Source organism: Erinaceus europaeus, chromosome 16 (assembly GCF_950295315.1).
Source record: "Erinaceus europaeus chromosome 16, mEriEur2.1, whole genome shotgun sequence".
In the NCBI taxonomy this organism is placed as follows: domain Eukaryota; kingdom Metazoa; phylum Chordata; class Mammalia; order Eulipotyphla; family Erinaceidae; genus Erinaceus; species Erinaceus europaeus.
The window spans coordinates 59,012,215-59,028,001 of record NC_080177.1 but is presented as its reverse complement, the minus strand read 5'-3'; the positions used below and the strand labels follow the sequence as shown (position 1 = coordinate 59,028,001).

Sequence of the window (15,787 nt, the reverse complement as noted above, 5' to 3'; positions counted from 1 at the left end):
GTATTACCTAGTGTCTGACCAGTAGGACTGTGGGAATGTTCCAGAAAGCACATTCCCTTACATATCTATATACATATATACACATTCCCTTACATATCTATATACATATGCATGTACATATGTTTATATTTTCATTGATGTCCCTTAGGAGACTGATACTAATCCTGAGAGACTTGAAGCCATATATTTTTCTAACTAATTTTTAAATATTTTATTAGTGATTTAATAATGGTTTACAACATCATAAGATTACAGGGGTATAGTCCCACAACACATCTGCCACCACGGTTCTGTTCTGCTGTTCTGTGCCCTCACCCCACTACTCCCCTCCTTCCCAAGGATAATCACTATAATTTTCACAGTCTTAGTGGTATTTACATTAAAAATAACACATTCATGTATTTCAGTTCTTTATATTGCACACATGAGTGAAACTATACAATATTTATCTTTCAAAGAAATGAATGTCATTCAGTAGCACATAGAAACTTTAGCAAGAAGAGTCTTTGAACACAAACATCAAATTGAAGAACCTCAAGATATTACATATGATAAGGTTGAGAAAAACAAAAAGAGTTGTAAGACAGATTTAAAAAGTTGGAGAAATTACAGCATTGAACAAGACATATATTCACTTAAATGTGTTATACATATAATTTATATATCAATTTATATAAACACATCTAAGAGAGCTTTTCTTAAACTATTCTTGTCTCACCGTTCTTTGATTGAACATCCTCTATCCATTTCTTCCTTTTCATATTTTGAAGTTGTCTCATATGCCTTATGTTTCTAAATCTGTTTTAGTATGTATCACTTTGTTAAGAGTTAATTGTTCCCTTGTGTCTTTCTCAGTTGTACTGCCTTCACTAATTCAGTATTCAATTGCAATGTAGATCTAGTAATGGCAAATGCCTTTAGTTTTTGTATGTCTGGTATTGCTTTCATTGCTCCTTCATATGTGAATGATAATCTTGAAGTGTAAAGTATGTGTGGCTGGCAGTCTTTTAAAACCTTGAATGTACTACTCCACTCTGTCCTACTGAATATACTACTCCACTCTGTCCACTCATGCATGTCTGACTATGCTGTTTTTAAAATTCACTTCTTTTCCCTCTCAGCATGTGTGTGTGTGTGTGTGTGTGTGTGTGTGTGTGTATACACATATATGGAGAGAGAGAGTATTAATAGTTTCATTGTGATATATCTTAGTGTAGGTCTATTTGGGTTTAGGAATCTGGGAGTTCTCTCTGCTTCCTGAGCATCTATATCATTGTCACATTCCAGATTTGTAAATTTTCTGCTATTATTATTTTTATATTTTTATTTATAAAATAGAATGGAAACATTGACAAGAACATAGGATAAGAGGGGTACATTCCCACACATTGCCTACCCCCAGAGCTCCATATCAAATCCCCTCCCTTGAAAGCTTTCCTATTCTTTATCCCTCTGGGAGTATGGACCCAGAATCATTGTGGGGTGCAGAAGGTGGAAGGTCTGGCTTTTGTAATTGCTTCTCCACTGAATATGGGCAATGGCAGGATGATCCATACTCCCAGCTTCTCTCTCTCTTTCCCTAGTGGGGCAGGCAGGGGTCTAGAGAGGCAGGGCTCCAAGACACATGATGGGGTCCTCTGCCCAAGGAAGTCGGGTTGGCATCATGGTATCATGTGGAATTTTCAGGTTGGCCTCATGGTATCATCTGGAATCTGGTGGCTGTGATTCCCAGATTGAAACAGAGCTTCCTTGCAGAACTCACACCAGGTGTTGTCTCCAAGCCACCATCTTGGCTTCAGCCCTCGCTATTATTTTTTGAATATGGTTTCTGCTCCCTTCTTTCTCTCTTCTTCTTTTGAGACTCCTATAATTCTGAAAAAAATTTAATGGAGTCTTTAATCTCTCAGTGAGTTGCCTCATTTTTCCTAAACCTTTTTTTTTTTCCTTCTATATTGAAGCCAAAGATTGTGGCCAGCTTATCTTGTTTCTGATATACTCTTTGAACATGGATAAGTCTACTTCCTTGACTTGCTATTTGAGACTAGAATACATTCAAAGTGCCCTTCATACCCTGTAACTCTGTTTTCATATTTTCCTTTCAAGTGAATCTTTGAAGTCTTGGTTTTCCTTCTTAAACCATTTCTCCATATTAAATTGAGAGTTTTGTATTTCTTCAAATTTCCTGAGAATGTATTGCCTAAACTCATTCTCTGATAGCTCTTCTGGATTTACATTATTATTAAATTTCTGACCTTCATTCTAGTTTTGCAGAACCATTGTTTTTCTAGTTTTACCAATCTGATTTGGTTTCTATTGTTGCCTAAAGGTGATATTGAAGTTTGCTTTGTATGTGAGTTGCAGAAGGAGGGGAAGAGCTTTGAAATGGCATAGAATTATGACTCCTAATGTCCTTTAAACAGAGACCTAATATGGGGCTGGGGGTTGGAGGAGTCCTAGGCCACCTTCTCTTCCTGGACTGATTCCTGAAAGTAGGAATTCATGCAATTGTTACTTTTCTACCCTTCAGGGAAGTCTAACCCTTATAACCAGGGTTTCTGTGGCAGTTGGCACACCTTAAAATTTGCCAGGCTTCCTTGATACCACAAGGGTACCATGTTCCATTCTCAGGTTCCTCTGAACTACTCCCTGGAGTTTTCTCAGGAGCTATGGCTTCTATAGTTCTAAACAGAAGTTTAGAGCTCCTTTTTAAAAGCCACTTAGGCCCTGAGTAGTTCCACATTGGCCCTTTAAATCTGCCACATGGATTTGAAGGGATTGCAGCTATGGCCCCTGACTACAATGTGGTACTGTGGATCTGCTTGACTTCTCCTCTCCCTTCCCTCCTGCTCTTGCTGTCCACACACAATCACCAACCTTCAGACAGTGGTATTATTTTCTTTCCCATAATTCCCAGATGTTCCCTAATGAAATTAGTTATTTTGTTGTACTATTTGTTTTCTGAGGGAAAACAAAATTTCTGTGACTAGGTCACCATAGCATTGCCTTGGAAGCCATTTTAAAATGAATTTTAGAATGCTTCTTCTACCTTTCATTATTTAAAAATTGTCATTAACTTAGCTTTGTTGCATAACGTATCCCTTGTAGTCTTCCTCAATTTCCTGATTCACAACCTTTTGTAATATCACTGGTTTTGAAAACTTCTTTCCTGTCCAAGCAGTATGTTTATAGTCTTCTTGACTCAATTTAAATAAGTTAAGCAAAACAAAAGCATAGGAATGCTAGAAAGTATAAAATGCATTTAGACTGCAAAAATTAAATTCTCAGTGTGAGGGATGTATTGCACTTGGAATCTATGATCATTTACACTTTCATTCAACTGAAAATGCAACTCTCCATTTAAAAAGTGAACTAAAGTTTTAGGATTTTCAGATGACATGCTATAATTTTTTCTTTTGTTTCCATCTCAGCAGTTATAATAGAAACTAGGTCTATCACAACTTAACTTTATGATTTTGCATGAAAGAATTATAGTTTATAGACTTTATCCTATAGACATTCACCCATAATGCATTGACTTTTCCTATCTGTTCTAACACAGTAGATATTGGGAGTGAAAAGGGTCCAGTCCTTGATTAATTAGCACATTATTTATGCTCATAGTGACTAAAGTGTTGATTTTACTTGCTCTTCATATTGTAACCTTTCTTCTCCTTGTTTCCTTATGGTTTCCATTTTTCAGCTGTTTAGTGGAGAATCTTGTTGATTTAATCTTAGAAATGTCTGTATCCAAAAACAAAAATCAGTATGACCTGACTTAAACATGAATGTTATGTATCTTGATCAAAATGGCAGACATAAGAAATTTCCTGAAATAAAGGAGTCTTATAGACTTAATTCAGACCTTTGATTTATTCATGTGTAACACAATGATATAAGATCTTAGGGTATTTTGTTAAAGTTGAAAAAAGGCTCTTAAGTTTGCTACATGTTGCCTTGTATCAGATGCCTGACTTAAATCAATATATTTATTTATTAACCTATTTATATATTTATCTTTTCTGCAGTCCCTGGACGGCTTTGTATTTGCACTAAATCAAGAAGGAAAATTTTTGTATATTTCTGAAACAGTCTCCATCTACCTGGGCCTCTCACAAGTAAGTCAAACAATTCAGATTCTTTATGATGATTGTGAAATGTCCTTTGGCCTCATGCCTTTTTCCTCTTCAGCAGATACTCTGTTTAGCATAAATCATCAAATTTATTCTTTAATGGCTCTACCTGACTGTTCTCACAAAGTCAGTGAGGAAATTTTACATCAGTTCAGAACATTCAGAATAAACTTGTGCTCAAAAACTCTAATCTCCCATCTGCACACCCCCTACCCCCACCCTACCCCACAAGGATCATTATTAATTTATTGAGACCAAATGAAGTTTCTTTCCTCACTTATTTTGAACTTTGAAACCTCTGTGCCCAGTTGTAGAGGGACACACTAATAGTGCTTCCCTTGTGTCCTATTACTGGATGTTTATGGAGTACCCTGCATTATCCTGGGAGCTGACACAGTGACAGGGAGTCATTTGGAGTCAAGAAATGCTGAAAGAGACCATTAAAATGTGTTTCAGGGAGGGTTCCAGCAAAGGTATATTTATATACAGATATATATATATATATATATATATATATATATATATATATATATATATATATATATATATAGATAGATATATACACTTTTTTTCTGCCTTGAAAATGCTTTGTAATACTGGAAGAAAATTTCATGAAATAAGATAACCTTTTATTAATTTCAGTTTAATTACGCACATGCATTTGTCAAAAGTTCAAAGTCTATGGGGGAAGATAGAGCGAAGGACAAAGTCCTAGATGTTAGTTCTTGCTACTCCCCTGGAGCACAGCAATTTTATTTTCCACTGGATTCTAAGACATAGGATACATCTGCAGAATGACAAAATATCCTGAAGAAAAGTCTGCAGTTCAATTTATTATCTAGATGTTTTCCCAAACAAAGGCTGAACATCTGGATATTTGTGCACATGTAGGTGATAGGTTAAATTCAACTCTTCTCATCTGCTGGATTGGCAGGAGGAGAGAAAAGCCTTTGTGGGAGAGAGTTTGCATTTGTGTGATAATCTGCCAAGTTGGATAATATATCTCCATTCATTTGCCTGTTGGAACGAAAGATGGAGTTGAAATTTGTCTCTCTCCTCTAAAGCAGGCAAGAGCCACACCAGATCCATTGGTTTTGAAAGTTGGTATTCCTCTAAAGAGACACCCAGCATGCCTGGAACCTTTTTTTGGCTGCTAGTAAGTTTGCTGAGTAATAGCTAAATCAAGAAAGACACTGTGAAAGAAAGTGAGGGAGAGGAGGAGAAACACTGCCAACTTTGATTATTTACCATTGAGGACCGAAACAAGGTCCATTAACACTTCCTTGAAGAAGATGTAAGCTGTTGGCTGCAATGTATAGAGTAATTCTATTATATATGAACTTTAGCAAAACAAATACTAGAGGCTGAGCTTTTGTTAACTCAGTATTCATGCATTTCACTGAAATATCTGGGTTAGTAATAACCTTTAATGGACTTTAAGCCCTCTCTTAATCTGTTTGGGACCTGATATCAAGAATCTACAATTTAGAAAATGGTGTGCAGCCACATTAATACTGAATAGAACTGGAAACACCACTGTCTGTTGTTCCACAATGCCCATATTCATCTGTCTCATGTAGAGTATCCAACAAAGTTTAATAAACCAGTGAAGAAGAAGGATGAATAATTTGTTTAAGCAGGTAAATGCTAATTAGAGAACTCCTGAAAAGCATCTATTATATACTAGCTCAAAACACATTTTACAGCCCTGGTTAGTGGTGTAATCCAAATTCTGTCAAGGCAACTGCATTTTCTGTAATTGAGATGTGTATGTTTGCTTTGCATAACAGATGGCTCTGTATGCTTAGACTGATAGCTAGGAAAATAATAATTGCATTATTCTGGCCAAAAGAATATTAGCTCTTGGGTTTTGGCCATTTCAGTCAGTCCTCCTGCCAGCACAGCATATGCACATATATGGATTGGATTTTCAAGGAAATTGATGCATCTGGAATAGTGTGGCCATCTGAAATATCATCTGTTCAAGAAATATTTGGCTTTAACCCTGTCCTGGTTTCTCCTTAAATGCAGTTTATTTTCACTGCTTCTCTACAGTAACATTAAATCAATCTTTTCCTAAAAATCTGAGACAAATAATTGGGGTTTCCAGAGAAGAAAGCAGCTGTGCAGGCATGGTACAGTAGCTGGCAAAGAGTGTGCCGCCATTCTCTACATCCATGTGCAAGGGAGCTTAGAGTGTGCTGTCACTAGTCAGCATCTTCACTTATCCAAGGGCTGATACTGGCTGCAGTGTGTGTCGCCTTCTGTAGTCAGTGTTCCAGAAATAATCCCATATGCAGCTAGAGGTCGCATAACACAAGGTCAAGGTCATCATTTGGAAGTATTATGCAATTGAAATAGTTAAGAGTAAATCCCTGGAAAGTGATTTGTGTGTATATGTATGCAAATTTACATGTTTAAAGTTCAAGACTCAAGTTCCAGAATAATTCTGGGTTCATATGCAGATAATATGGTATGTTTTTAAGTACTTACAGAATGAGAGAGAGAGCTAAATTTTGGAAAGGAATTTCCAACCTAGTTATGGTTCTAAATCCTAACAGGAATTGAGGTTCCTGAGATAGGAATCTTCCCAAGTTTCTTTCTTTTTTTTTTCCTCCTCCAGGGTTATTGCTGGGCTCGGTGCCTGCACCATGAATCCACTGCTCCTGGAGGCCATTTTTTTTCCCCCTTTTGTTGCCCTTGTTGTAGCTTCGTTGTGGTTATTATTATTGCCCTTGTTGACGCAATTCGTTGTTGGATAGGACAGAGAGAAATGGAGAGAGGAGGGGAAGACAGAGAAGGGGAGAGAAAGACACCTACAGACCTGCTTCACCGCCTGTGAAGCGACTCCCCTGCAGGTGGGGAGCCGGGGGCTCAAACCGGGATCCTTATGCCAGTCCCTGCGCTTTGCGCCACATGCGCTTAACCCACTGCGCCACCGCCCGACCCCCTCTTCCCAAGTTTCTTAAGTCGCCCGTTAACTGTTGTAGGAGTGCCAGGTGCTGAGGTGTGAAGTACAATGTAAAAAAAAAAAAATGTGTTAAGTTGTTCCATTAAACATTTGTTCTTTTACGACACACGTTTTTATAAACACAAATCAAATGCTCTGTGATCATGTCCTACATCTTTGGTAGAATGATCAGGCAGCCCATCATGTTCTAAACAGTGGTGAGGAATTTAGAAAGTCCCTCTTTTCTTTTAAAATAGTTTCACTAGATAAAGACAGTATCTGTATCATTAAAAGTTTATCCAGGGGGTCGGGCGGTGGCGCAGTGGGTTAAGCGCATGTGGCGCAAAGCGCAGGGACCGGTGTTAGGATCCCGGTTCGAGCCCCGGCTCCCCACCTGCAGGGGAGTCGCTTCACAGGCGGTGAAGCAGGTCTGCAGGTGTCTATCTTTCTCTCCCCTTCTCTGTCTTCCCCTCCTCTCTCCATTTCTCTCTGTCCTATCCAACAACGAATTGCATCAACAAGGGCAATAATAATAACCACAACGAAGCTACAACAAGGGCAACAAAAAGGAGGAAAAATGGCCTCCAGGAGCGGTGGATTCATGGTGCAGGCACCGAGCCCAGCAATAACCCTGGAGGAGGAAAAAAAAAAAAAAGTTTATCCAGTGAAATTAAGGAATATGATATGTGGGTTTATTAAAGTCTAGCTGTTTCTGCTTTTGTAACTCTCAAGATACCCTTTCTCTATTTTATTTCTGTTTCTTTTTAAGTGTAAAAAATTTTTATTATCTTTATTTATTGGATAGGGACAACCAGAAATCGAGAGGGAAGGGGGTGATAGAGAGGGAGAGAGACAGACCTCTGCAGCACTGCTTCACCACTCGCAAAGTTTTCCCCCTGCAGGTGTGGACTAGGGGTTCAAATCTGGGTCCATGTGCCTTGTTCAAATCTGGGTCCATGTGCCATGTGCCTATGTGTTCAACCAGGTGCGCCACCACCTGGATCCATTCTGTGTGTGTGTGTACATGTATATATGTATAGTGACTTTAATATTGTTTATTTTTAGGGAAAATGTTCAGGTTCTTTCTTGGCTCATGAGAAAATTTGAGTAGAGAAATTTCTGTTGAATTCTTTTGTGCAACATGAGTATAAAGATAGCTGGGATGGGTCTTGTTTTCATTCCACTGGGTGTCACTGCTCCTTATGGGCAGGGTGTTTGTCCACATATTGTTGTATTGCCAGGATGATAGGAATCATTGAGCTATGAAAATGTCATCATCTTCTGAGGAATCCCTTTGACTTTGCCAAAAGTATATATTTAACTTATTCAAAACATGGTTTTACGGCGTAGAAATATACACAGTTAACTTGCTTCTTGGACTAAAAATGGGTCCCATTCACTTATCAGGAGGCCATATATTAATGGACGATCCCACTGGTGCAAAGCCCAAGTGGCAAAAGAAAAAAAAAAACTAGTTTATTTGTTGGTTTCCTTTTCAAAATCTAAAGAGCTTACATAAATATATACAACAAAGAATATGAAAAACAGAACAGGAGTATAAGAAAGAAAAGATGAGATAGTCTATTTCCACATTGTAGAACACAATAGAAGCTTTATAAAAACGACTATAAAATAAATAAGTAAGCTTCAATTTTATCTATAAGCCTCCTGGTAACCAAAGTAAAAAGTGGCATATAGCCAACCAATAAAAATAAGGAAGATAGAGTTTTTCTGGAGCTGAAATATGAAAATAAATCACAAAGGCAGTTTCTGTAAGGTAAGATGTAGATTGTGGCATTGGTTTCCTTCCATTGTAGACAACTTTCAGAGCAAAACTGACTGTAATGCCCCACCTAATAAACGTGAGCATGTATATTGCAGATCTTACAAATAAGCAAAAGACCCTCCTAATTTCAGGTATTGGTATAACCAAGATCATTTTGAGAGTGATGTGCTGGCATCTAGGCCTTACCATAACATTAACTAGTTTGATGGCTTATGTGTTTTTAAGTCAGCATTTTCCTATCCATATACAAATTCAGCATTGTCTTATAATTACTATTGAGAAATTCAACAGTCTAGTTGCCAGAGGCAGAGGAAATTATTCTCTGTTAACCAGATAATAAAATAGACTCAAATATTTAGGAAACAATATTTTTTCCCTAAAAGGGAGGTGAGACGCGATGATTCTACTATACACCTATACCAGCAGAGCCTTGTCATGTTAGCACAGTGTCTCCTTTAAAATTAACTGGGATCTAGACCAAGCTGAGAAGTTAACCAATGTCTACATTGCAATATGATTAGAAATTACCCACAATCAGTTAATCTCTCTCTCTTGGAATGCATTCTAATCATCCCCTACTCTCTCTAGTGCCCAGCTTGCATCTAATGAGTTACTTCCCTTCTCACCAAGTCCTCATCCTGGTAGAAGATACTTTCTTCATATTTTAAGTCTGCCAGAAGGTAGCTGCAGCCAAGCTTACAAATTGGCTTGTTTCAAGGCTGCTTGCTGGAACGGGCAGGATAGCTGCAGATAGAAGAGCCAGCAGAGGTGAAGGTGAGAAAGGGCAGGCAAATGACTGTTTCAGATTTGTTCTTTTATTTTAGGCCATGCAGATACATTTACCATAAGCTCTATTCCCCATCTTATTCATCTCTGTATTTTAAATTTCTCTGCATTTGTTATATAGAATGGCAAATAAAATTACAGCTACAGCACACATGTACAAGGTCAAATAAATGACAGAGCTCAGTCTATTTGTGAAGCTATTCTGAAAGGGAACCATGGTGCCAAATGTGGTTTATTTGAATAATAAAGAAGAATTAGATTCCCCTGATAACTTGGCTGAGGGCCAATAAATCACTGGAGGTTAAAGATGCTTTGCAACTGCCATGTCTTTCTTTTTTTTTGCTTTTCCAAAGTGTAAGTCTCAACCCTCCTAGTGTACATTTTTTAAAAATGCAAATCAAGTTGAGGTTTGTATGTGGTAATACTCTCACCTTCTTGATTGTGTGTGTGTATATGTGTTACCTATAATTTACTGGGATGCAAAAAGGAGATATTAACTTTGCTTACAAGTTACTACTCTTGTTTGATATCATCACATCCTAGGTAGCTAGAATATAAAGACAAAAATGGTATTCTTTATACACAACAGAAGACTTAAAATAATGGAGCCAAGTGCTAACATTTTCTTAACCTGGTATTCTAAATGTACACAACACTAGATTAACTGGGATTTCTTCTTTGATGAATAAATACTACTTAATGTCCCTCCATCTGGTTTTTTTAAAAAAATTAATTATTTCACTTTTATTGTTTTCACTTTCTTTCTCTAGTCTACTTTCACTTTCATAATTTCCTTTACAATACTTAGTGTTTTTTTTACACAAAATCCTATATCTTGACCCTTTTTATAAAGCCTCTCAAGTAAGCAGACTTTATTATTTTTTAATGTATAATTTTCTGTAGTTTGAGGTTTTCTCTCTAGCAAGTCCACATTTTTCTCTTGTAGTAATCACAAAAAGTTCATCACTTCTCAGCACAACAAAGAAAAATGTCCTTTGAATGCAGAAGCTCTGAGGGTTTAGAGACTATTGAAAAAATATATAAGTATCAAAATAATTCAGAAACAGTACAAGGCACAGTGGCACATTATCAATTTACAACATTTAAATTGATAAATGCTTGGTGGTGAAGGCCTACAAGGGCACTTTGAAAAGCAAATAGCGACCTGGTGAAGAAATTGATTTTCGCCCCCCCGAAAATGACTGCATGATGCATCATTTGACTGCATGCTGTCCGAGTGCTTGACAGAGATAATCTCAGCAATCCCACGGGTGACCTTATCGTTCTCACCAGGGCAACTTTGTCTACGTTCTGACTTTCTGGATGTCAAGGTTCCTCCCGGCAGGATCCTTGGGGGAGAAAGTTCCTCTGTTCGATCCAGATATTGAACTGCTCACTCTTCCCCCTTTTCCTCCCACCCCACCCTCCCAAATAGGCAAACACGCCTCTTTATTTCAACCGTGATTATGAATGAGCCAGGCAGCAGAACACGGCCACTCTCTGCTCTGTATCTTTGTTATAACCCTAATTACCTTTTAGTTCACATCATTATGGTGATAACTTGTATTAGGAGGGGCTTTTTTTTTCTGTTTTATCAAAAAAATCTTGAAAAAGAAAAAAAAGATCCCTTATGGTACATTCCTATCTTTAGCAAAATAGAAAAGGGAGAAAAAAAAAATCAGTTTTTTTTTCTCCTTTGTAATATCCAAGGATTTCTCTTTCCCTCCTCTATAAGCTTTACGGAGAGGTTTCTGAAATTGTTTTCATTCGTACACTTTAGTTTGCAGTTGTCTTGCTCCCTCTCCATTCAGCAACTCTCAATATTTGTCTCGGAACTTCAACGTTATGTAATACTGACGTGAGGCCCAGGCAGTCTGTCACCTTTTCCTGTGAGCTCTGCAGCCCCGGCTGTCTCTGTAACAGAGATTTGACGCAGTCCATGAGGCTCCCTCATCACTGCTGTTTAGAAAATAGACTTTTTTTTTCCTGCTGAAGAGGAATAATTGACAATTTTCATGTTTCACTTTTTTGTTGATATGTATGGATGTGTGTGTGTGTGTGTGTGTGTGTGTGTGCACGCCTGTCTATTTATCAGTAATCTTCCTGCCACACAGCTTGTCGTTGATAGTTACAATTCTTGATTAGCCACTTCTTGAAAGCAGCAAATACCCTGCCTGACTTGGCACCCTGAAGCTACAGTCCTCACTGGCTTTGACACCCTCAGTTCACCATATTCAACCCCTTTTACCTCCTTCTTTCATCCACAACATTAATTCTGAGTGAACAAGACGTGCTCCCTTGCTTTTGACAAGATTTGCTGCAGTCTCATGCGACAAAAACCCAACACTCATTCCAGATTCAGAAAGTAGGATTTATAACAGCATTTTAATTTAATGTTGGATGTCGAACATATAAAGAGATCACAGTAGTACTAGAGCTGAAAATTGATGCCTTTTTTATTAGTGTCCTCTCAGAAGTGGGTGAGACGCTGTTTGTGCAATGGAGCACAGAGCAGCACAGTCAGATGAATGAGGATATGCTATCTGCAAGGAATCATATTTCAAGCCACTGTCGGCCTCTATTGATGTGCTCAGAGTTGAAAGGTTATGCTAGTAAATGCCATCCGAATTTCTAGTATTAGAAATCGGTAGAATAATCTGCTGGCTGTCACTTTATGCTCAGCCTAAGTATACTGCATGGGGATGTGTTAACTCGTTTTAACTCCAAATTAATTTCTTGTTATTAGTGCATTTCTTTCTTTCACGCTCTCATCACTCTGCACATGGAATTCATTTTTAATAGACCTTCAGAGTAACCCAAAATCTCTGGAAGAAAACAAAAAAAATTTGTATCATCATACATGAGAATTACATTCTTCTGATTTATGCCTTTGAACATATTTCACCAGGCACTGAGGCTAAAACACAGAAAGTCTATATGCAAGGGGTGGCAGGGGTGGTGGTGAGAGTGGTTCCTGCTTAAACTCACAAGACAACAAAGGACAGATTCACTATTTCAGATGTATAATCTGAAGACTTTTACACTACTACTTAATTTTCTGAGTTAGTATTATCTAGAGAAAAAAAAACGTGTCTTTTATACATATATATACAGGCGTGTGTGTCTTAATTTTATAGGATCAGGAAATCTAAAGTCGGGAAAAGCTATCTTATGGGAAGCTAACTGGTTTTATTTGTATGGGTAGAATGTCATTTTCACATTCATTTTTAAAGTAGAGCACACAGCAAAAGTAAGATGAGGAAGAAAATTTAGTCATCATTCTAAGTCCGTAATTTATTCATTTTTAAATAATGAAACGGTGTTTTTCTGAATTAACCCATGTATTATTCATGCAAGCATTGGCAATGTAATGTCCCCAGCTTTCTGGAAAGCAATGTACATTTCTTTGCCTGACAAGCAGTATTTTCTATATGATATTATTTTAATGGCTTATTTTATTATGCAAAGTTGGAAAGTAGAGATAATTTCTGTCTATAATGTGTTGCTTATATAGGCATTATATGCAAAATTATACCCCTACACCTAAGCCAGCTATCCTTCCTTAGTTAGCCAGGACCCTATGAGAGTGATGAGCAAATGCAAACTGCTCATATAACAAATAAGAAATAACTTGACCTCCTGGGAAAGAGGTCATAAAATCATTAAACTCACGTGAAATCCAAATTTCATTTCCACATACACACATTCCATCTATATTGGGTTTTAGCTCTTACATAAGAAGACATGACAGGAGTAACATGGCAACAATTTCAGCGATGATTTCAGTTGGAATATAATAAGGAAATTGACTTTAGATTTTTGCATAAGTTCTAGAACCAGGCTGATAACCTGCAAATTGATGCTGGTTTTTACACAGCAAGTATCCCAAGACTTTTTATTATTCTTTTCCCTCTGTCTTCTTTGGATGGCAGTCTCCAAAGATGCAATATCTTCCCCCTAAATAGCTGTTTTAAAAGAGATTGATGCCAACTGTTCCAATGATTTAAAGCATCTCTGCTGTATATGTGTATAAATACATGTCTTTTCACATGCCTATATATGTATGAAATTGGCATCTTTTTTATTTGCTGCTTGAACAATGCCTTGTCCAAAATTATTCAACTAAAATAGTGAACCAGGTTTTTCCTTAGGGTATCTCTTTTTCTTTTCAGTTTCCTTTACCTTCATGTCTACCACATACAATAATAAGATAAAAACTTCCTCCAGGGGGTGGGGCGGTAGCACACTGGGTTAAGTACACTAGTGTGAAGCCCTAGGACTGGTGCAGGAATCCTCATTCCAGTCCCTAGCTCCCCACCTGCCAGGGGGTCGCTTCATAAGCAGTGAAACTGGTCTGCAGCTATCTATCTTTCTCTTCCCTTTCCCTCCCCCCCCCCAGTTTCTCTCTGTCCTATCCAACAGCAGCAGCGGCAACAACAACAACAACAACAACAATAATTATAGCAAAACAATAATAACAATAGCAACAACAGGGGGAAGATGGCCTCCAGGAGCAGTGGATTCGATGTAGTACAGGCACGGAGTCCCAGCAATAACCCTGGAGGGGAAAAAAAAATCTTCCTCTAATACTATTAATATTTTATGTATTGGCTGAATCAGTCTATTATGTTCAGTGGCTCTGGAAACTTTGTGAGAGTAAGAGAATATGTACAAAAAAGAAGTTTTCCCTAAAAAAGAACAAAAAACGTGGAGATTAGATGTATTTAGGCATTGAAGGTCTTTGACAGAGGTGATAAAGAGAACTTGTGTGCCTAGTACAGTGTTTATTAAATCTCAGGGGGTGTTAGACACATAAGTATACAAATACAGCATGCCACTGTCAGGCAAAGAGTTTTAGATTTCATTTACCTTTTCTTTTGGGTTTTGGAAAAGCAAACATGGTATCAGTCAGCCTGCTTCTTTTTTGTTAATTTCTTGTCCTGATAGGAACGTTGATTTAAAACTAAAGGCAACCCCTTTAGTAATGCTTTACTAATGAGGCAGTAGGAATTTGCCTTTAATTAGAAAAGAGTGAAGGCTTTAAAGAGCATAGGCAAAAGAGCTGGTTTCAGGAACTTGCAATTTTTAGTGTAATTCCATAGTCTGCCTTGACTTTCAAGTGTTTGTTCCCAGTGGACTCAAATATGATTAATCATAGTTCATAATTTATTATTCTTTCTACCAGAGCACTGTGCAGCTCTGGCATCTGGTGGTGCCAGGAATTGAACCTGAGGAACCTCTGCCTCTGGCTCCTCAGACATGAAAGCCTGTTGTGTAAACTGTTGTGTTATCTCCTCAGTCCCATAGATTCTAATTTCTTTTTAAAATATTTTATTTATTTATCAGATAGAAACAGAGAGAATTGAGAAAAAAGGGACAGAGAGGAAGATAGAGACACCTGAGGCACTGCTTCATTGCTCACAAAGCTTCTTTCCCATAGGTGGTTACTAGGGGCTTGATGGTAATATGTACACCACCACCCAGTCCCAGATCCTAATTCTTAAATTTAATGCTTTTAGAGGGTTAAAAGACAGTTGAGGGGGCCTGCGATGGTGCACCTTGTTGAGTATACACATTACTATGGGCAAGTATCCACGGTTAAGCCTCTGTTCCTCCACCTGCAGAGGGAAACTTCATGAGTAGGGAAGCAATACTGCAGGTCTGCAGGTGTCTCTCTTTCTCTCTCCTTTTCTATCTCCCCATCCCCTCTCAATTTCTCTCTGTGCTATTAAAAAGAAAGAGAAAAAAAAAAGGGTGGGGTGGGGGGGGATCAGCCACTAGGAGCAATGGATTCATAGTGCTGGCATTGCACCCCAGCAATGACCCTGGTGGCAATAAAAAATTAAAATAAATTACAAAAGACAGTTGAAACAAATTGCTATGAATCAGAAAACAGAAGTGCTAGCATTAGTTACGATCTGGTTCTTTCTCTTGCCCCATATAGGCTTGCTCTGTTATGAGAAATGTTGAAGCTAGCAAAATTACAAAATGACTAGGACAGAAGGTATTGCATAATGTTTTCCTTAAGTGGTAATTTCCTTTCTTGTCTTAAATATCTATGTAGATAATCATTATCTGCTTGATGCTTTTAAGATCAATCAGAAATGATTTTGTAGAGAAGGAGATTTTGTTTGC

The 15,787-nt window shown here is 37.8% G+C and overlaps 1 protein-coding gene across 15 annotated transcripts in view; it reads left to right on the top strand.

The window, feature by feature from the left end:
- Positions 1-15,787, top strand: part of NPAS3 (neuronal PAS domain protein 3) — a 1,061,849-nt gene that overhangs the window by 750,821 nt on the left and 295,241 nt on the right. For all 15 annotated transcript variants that reach the window (XM_060175201.1, XM_060175199.1, XM_060175198.1 and 12 more), the window contains one exon: positions 4,026-4,115. In XM_060175201.1, the coding sequence (XP_060031184.1) occupies positions 4,026-4,115 (90 nt within the window). The remainder of the gene's footprint in view (positions 1-4,025; positions 4,116-15,787) is intronic.